Consider the following 6,646-nt stretch of genomic DNA (forward strand, 5'->3'; position numbering starts at 1 on the left):
TGTGTTCCCCCAGCCTCCTGCCTGTCCCTCCTGATGCTGCCTGCCCACTGTGTTCCCCCAGCCTCCTGCCTGTCCCTCCTGATGCTGCCTGCCCACTGTGTTCCCCCAGCCTCCTGCCTGTCCCTCCTGATGCTGCCTGCCCACTGTGTTCCCCCAGCCTCCTGCCTGTCCCTCCTGATGCTGCCTGCCCACTGTGTTCCCCCAGCCTCCTGCCTGTCCCTCCTGATGCTGCCTGCCCACTGTGTTCCCCCAGCCTCCTGCCTGTCCCTCCTGATGCTGCCTGCCCACTGTGTTCCCCCAGCCTCCTGCCTGTCCCTCCTGATGCTGCCTGCCCACTGTGTTCCCCCAGCCTCCTGCCTGTCCCTCCTGATGCTGCCTGGTGAGGTGTGTTCCCCCAGCCTCCTGCCTGTCCCTCCTGATGCTGCCTGGTGAGGTGTGTTCCCCCAGCCTCCTGCCTGTCCCTCCTGATGCTGCCTGGTGAGGTGTGTTCCCCCAGCCTCCTGCCTGTCCCTCCTGATGCTGCCTGGTGAACTGTGTTCCCCCAGCCTCCTGCCTGTCCCTCCTGATGCTGCCTGGTGAGGTGTGTTCCCCCAGCCTCCTGCCTGTCCCTCCTGATGCTGCCTGGTGAGGTGTGTTCCCCCAGCCTCCTACCTGTCCCTCCTGATGCTGCCTGGTGAGGTGTGTTCCCCCAGCCTCCTGCCTTCCCTCCTGATGCTGCCTGGTGAGGTGTGTTCCCCCAGCCTCCTGCCTGTCCCTCCTGATGCTGCCTGGTGAGGTGTGTTCCCCCAGCCTCCTACCTGTCCCTCCTGATGCTGCCTGGCTTCACTTTTGAAATCCTAATCTCAAACGTGCTGCAAACTATGATTTGGTCTTGCCTCAATGACCACTCGCATCCTGGGAGTTGAACGCTTTCTTCAGAGTCAGAGTTCTCCAGGATTCCTGAGACAGCTCATTTTTGCCCACCTGGCAAACGCTTCCTTTCCACTCCGTGAAAATGATGTGTTCCATTGTTTCCTTGAGCCCACCAGTCCTGCAGCTTGGAGCTACCAAACAATATCTCGGTGGTCTTCCCTAAACCCCAACGATACTGAACTGGCATAACAGCAGCACTTTAGCTGGCGAGAGCCTCGAACTCTGCTCCGAACTCACTGACATTGAGTGTCCAGCCTACATCAGTAGGTGGAATCAAATGTCACTTTTGTAATAGTCTGTGCTTAGCTGTTCCAAACTTCTAGTTAATGCCACACAAACGAATGCTTGAAAATTGATTTCATTGTAATAATAACTTCCAGAATGTTCATGAGAGAATGAGGTGGTGATGCCATTGAACATCTGGGATAGATGGTTATTGCCTGGTATTTTGGTGGTGAGATTGTTATTTGTCATGTAGCAATCGATGTTGTGGTCTAACCAAAGCTCTAAACAGGTTTGATATATCATTGCTCATATATTCTATTTATTTTTTAAAAATCGATTGCTCCTTTTTCTCCTTGGGATTATTACTTTCCAAGATATACATAGTCATCTCATTATTGTTGCCAAAATGTCTGTGAATTTCCAGTGACTGAACAGGTTATGTGACAATGTTTCATGTTTTAAACCTTTTGACTGTAATGGCCAAGTTAATAGCAACATTCTCCAAACATGGAAGCACAAATTGTCTGCAAAATAAATTACAGAAAAGTGGTTGCCCATTAACTTAGAGTATGATTGAAGATCTCCTGTTAAGTTACACTTTGTTAGCACTCTCCCTTGAGTACACATCTTTGACCTTCATCCTGATGGCTTCCTTCCTATATCCTTCACCAGCTAGGTAAACTTGCTAATTTCAGAACTGACTTTCACTCAGGGTTACACTGGAGATTCATTTCCTTCAGCCCAAGTTCAGTGAATCTTCAAGCTATTTTTAAATACTCATGAGCTCAATCTCTTCAAACATGGCCCAAGCTGTCTGCCAGTGTTCTTCCTTGTGCACGTCAGAGGTCAGTGTTTTCTCTGTGTCAGGCAAAGGATTAGCTTTCTGTCTCTTTCTCTCTGTCTTCCAACAACTGCAGACTGATTTGTATCTGAGTTTGTTATCTTCAAAATCCCTGAAGCTAATGCCATGGACTTTTCCTTTCTCAAAGCTCTCCTCTCAAACATGAATCACATGGGCTCTTTATCCAGGTGGAACTGTTAATTAGCCATCTTCTAGATTCCTTTCTGTCATGAAATTGCAGACTATTCAAAGTGAATCATTTATGAAATCTGATATTATTGATATCTGTCTGAAGAGAAAGTGATGGGAAAACTCAGCATTTTTATTTTGGATTCCCAGTATCCTCAGTGTTTTGATTTTGGGAATAACCAGTTAGCCAGTCAGTGTAGCTGCTTTCACTATTGTCGGTGGGTGTGAACAGCTTCTTAGTAATCTGTTGACTTTTGTCCCATCAAGCCACAGGTGCTTGTTGTCAGGCTGGATGCAGAGGAAGTCACGAGTCCCCTTAATTTCTTTGTATTTTTTTTAACCTTACATTTAAAGAAGGTTCGTTTTCAGACATTTTGTCACCATATTCGGTAACATCTTCAGTGAGCCTCTGAATGAGGCTTTGAAATTAGAGTTCAGATTTTTTTCAGGGTGAAGTAAGTGAAGAGCCAAGCCCCAACACTTTCCTATGGGTCACCGTACCTCCCCACTCCCCTGTGCATGTCATTTACTCACGGGAGTGACTACCCATGAACCCTTTCTCTCTTTTCTGTTTTAGCGATTGGTATCTGTTTTACTCCATGTAGTTCCATTTTGTCCAGTTGGTTTTGATGGCTCAGATTCTGAGAATGCTGTTTCCAGCAGATACAGAGTAAATGGATTTGCATCAGAACTCAGGTCATACTCCAAGAAAAAGGACCAGTCATTCTGAGAGGAACTGACTTGGTCCCTCCCACTTAGCAACCGGATTAAACCTAACTGAGGAACACAGTAAAGGATCTGATTTCACTTTGTGGGAAGTATAGATATTAGAATGTCTGCATCTTGAATGCTACTGATTTTTCTTACACTTCTCAACCTTGGGCTTGGTGAGTGTTGGTGAGTAGATTGGGAGATTGTTATAAAAGTATACTATCCTAGTTGTAACATCATTGAACTGAGAACATAGAAGAATACAGCACGGATTCAGCCCTCGATGTTGTGCCGGCCTCTTATCCTACTCTAAGAACAGACTAACCTACATACCCTTCATTTTACGATCATCCATGTGCCTGTCCACAAGAGGCTTAAATGTCCCTAATGTCTCTGACTCTACTCCCACCGCTGGCAGTGCATTCCACACACCAACCACTCTCTGTGTAAAGAACCGACCTCTGACATCTCCCCTAAACCTTCCTCCAATCACCTTAAAATTATGCCCCCAAATGATAGACATTTCCATCCTGGGAAAAAGTCTCTGGCTATCCACTCTCTCTCTGCCTCTCATCATCTCGTACACCTCTATCAAATCACATCTCATCCTTCATCGCTCCAATGAAAAAAGCCCTAGTTCCCTCAACCTTTCTTTATAAGACATGCCCTCCAGTCCAGGCAGCATCCTGGTAAATCTCCTCTGCACCCTCTCTAAAGCTTTCACATCCTTCCTATAATGAGGCGACCAGAACTGATCACAATATTCCAAGTGTGGCCTAACCAGGGCTCTGTAGCACTCCACCATAACTTTGCGGCTCTTAAACTCAATCCCCCTGCTAATAAAAACCAACGCACCTTACTCTGTCTTAACAACCCTATCAACTTCAGTGGCAACTTTGAGAGATCTATGGACGTGGACCCAACATCTCTGTTCCTCCACACTGCTGAGAATCCTGCCTCTAGCCCTGTATTCTGCATTCAAATGTGACCTTCCAAAGTGAATCACCTCACACTTTTCTGGATTGAACTCTATTTGCTACTTATCAGCCCAATCCCAATTCTGCATCTTGTCAATGTCCCGTTACAACCTACAACAATCCTCCACACTATCCACAACTCCACCAACCTTTGTGTCACTGGCAAACTTACTAGCACACCCTTCCACTTCCTCATCCAAGTCCTTTATAAAAATCACAAAGTACAGAGGTCCTAGGATCAATCCCTGCAGAACACCACGAGTCACCGAGCTCCAGACTGAATACTTTCCATCTACCACCACCCCCTGTCTTCAATGGGTCACCCAACTCTGTATCCAGGCAGCCAGATTTCCCTGTATCCCATGTTGCCTCACTTTCTGAATGAGCCGACCATGTGGAACTTTATTAAATGCCTTGCTGAAATCCATGTACACCACATCCATTGCTCTACCACCTTCAACGTGTTTTGTCACATCCTCAAATAATTCAATAAGTTTTGTGAGGCATGACCTGCCCCTCAAAGCTATGGTTTTCCAAGTAATCATAAATCCTGTCTCTCGGAATACTCTCCAGTACTTTGCCCACCACTGACCTAAGACTGACTGGTCTATAATTTTCAGGATTATCCCTATTCCCTTTCTTGAACAAGGGAATAACATTTGCCACCCTCCAATCATCTGGTACAACTCCAGTGGACAGCGAGGACACAAAGATCATCGCCAAAGGTGCGACAATCTCTTCCCTCGCTTCCTGTAGTAACCTGTTTACCTGTTCAATATTTTCAGCACATTCTCCTTCTTAACATCAACCTGTTTTAGCATATCAGTCTGTTTCATGCTGTCCTTTGAAACATCAAAGTCCCTCTCAGTAGTGAATACTGAAGCAAAATATCCATTAAGCAACTCCCCTACTTCCTCCAAATCCATGTGCAAGTTCCCTCCACTATCCATGATTGACCCTACCCTCACCCTGGTCATCCTCTTGTTCCTCACCTAAGCGTAGAATGCCTTAGGGTTTCCTTTATCTTACCCACTAAAGCTTTTCATGCCCCCTTCTAGCTGTCCTAAGTCTGTTCTTCAGTTCCTTCCTGACTACCTTGTAAACCTCTAAAGCCTGTCTGATCCTTGCTCCTCAACCTTAAGTAACCTTTCTCCTTCCTCTTGACTAGATATTTCACATCCCCTGTCACTCAAAGTTCTTTCATCCTACCGTCCCTTCCTTGCTTAATCAACTCTTAACTTAAGCCCCTGTGCCAGTTCAGAATGGCTTTATAGAGTCAGATGTACAGCACGGAAACAGACCCTTTGGTCCAACCCGTCCATGCCGACCAGATATCCCAACCCAATCTAGTCCCACCTGTCAGCACCCGGCCCATATCCCTCCAAACCCTTCCTATTCATATACCCATCCAGATGCCTTTTAAATGCTGTAATTGTACCAGCCTCCACCACTTCCTCTGGCAGCTCATTCCATACACATACCACCCTCTGTATGAAAAAGTTGCCCGTAATGTCTCTTTTATATCTTTCCCCACTTACCCTAAACCTATGCCCTCTAGTTCTGGACTCCCTCACTCTGGGGAAAAGACTGTTGCCTATTTATCCTATCCATGCCCCTCTTGATTTTGTAAACCTCTATAAGGTCACCCCTCAGCCTCCGACGCTCCAGGGAAAACAGCCCCAGCCTATTCAGCCTCTCCCTATAGCTCAAACCCTCCATCCCTGGCAACATCTTTTGTAAATTGTTTCTGAACCCTTTCATGTTTCACAACATCTTTCCGATAGGAAGGCGACCTGAACTTTGGAAGATTTTCAGCAGCTACGACCGAAGGCTGTATGCACAAAGGAGCTCCATAACACTGACTTTTCATCTTGCTTCGGTGAAACTAATGTATGGAGTGTACAGGGATGGCAAAAAGCAGGAATTAAAATATATATTTCCTTAAAATTTTGCAGAAATTTTACACAATTGTTCAAGTTTTAAGTGAACTGTGTTGCTTAGAATGAGGGATTCATGTTTCACTGAATGCATTTTTTTAAAAACCCGATCAAAGTCAGAAGGAATGCACATCAAGCCATAAACATCTTGCAAAAGAGAAGCGTATTTACTGATTGACATGCTGCTGTCTGACATCCTTGTCTCTCAGAGCACAATCTTATGCAGAGCGATTACGCCTGGGACTGGCCGTAATACATGGAGAAGCTCAGTATGCAGAATATGATCTGGTGGATGGTCGTCACTCCCCTCCAGCTGTGAAGAACACAACAATACATTCTGGCTTGGAGTTACCATGTAAGAAATATACTGGATGTAATTTCTCAGGATTGTTGCTGTTTAAGGTTCTGATACAACTTCAAACAAGCTGAGTATAAAGACTGATTCTAATCCCTTGCCAGGCAGTTGTTTTCACACTGTGGGCAGTATTGGGAATTCTGCATATTGATAGACTGTGCTTGAATTCAAGTTGCAATCATTCGATTTTCTTCATTAAAATGGGTGACTATTGCTTGAAAACGTGGCACAGAAAATTAAATGTCCAATCCATGCATAATCTATATTAACAGGTAGGGCTGCTTTGACTAACTGTTGTTGCTGTTTTATTGTTCTTCCTAAATTCAATTTCAGAAAGTTTGATTTCGCTACCATTGTTATCAAACATGTTATGATACATAGCCTCTGTCCTTTTTTGTTCAACCATTGTCCCTTGAATGGGTATCATTTAGTCTCTTTCCTGTGATGCTCTGGCTTTGTACTATATGTTTGTGCAAGAGCGCGTGCACTCTTTCTCTCT

The 6,646-nt window shown here is 45.3% G+C and overlaps 1 protein-coding gene across 2 annotated transcripts in view; it reads left to right on the forward strand.

Annotated features, from left to right (window-relative positions):
* LOC122562330 (phosphoribosyl pyrophosphate synthase-associated protein 1) overlaps nucleotides 1-6,646 on the forward strand; it is a 53,953-nt gene that overhangs the window by 38,251 nt on the left and 9,056 nt on the right. For both annotated transcript variants that reach the window (XM_043715204.1, XM_043715205.1), the window contains exon 6: nucleotides 6,002-6,147. In XM_043715204.1, the coding sequence (XP_043571139.1) occupies nucleotides 6,002-6,147 (146 nt within the window). The remainder of the gene's footprint in view (nucleotides 1-6,001; nucleotides 6,148-6,646) is intronic.

This window comes from Chiloscyllium plagiosum, chromosome 24 (assembly GCF_004010195.1).
Source record: "Chiloscyllium plagiosum isolate BGI_BamShark_2017 chromosome 24, ASM401019v2, whole genome shotgun sequence".
Classification (NCBI taxonomy): domain Eukaryota; kingdom Metazoa; phylum Chordata; class Chondrichthyes; order Orectolobiformes; family Hemiscylliidae; genus Chiloscyllium; species Chiloscyllium plagiosum.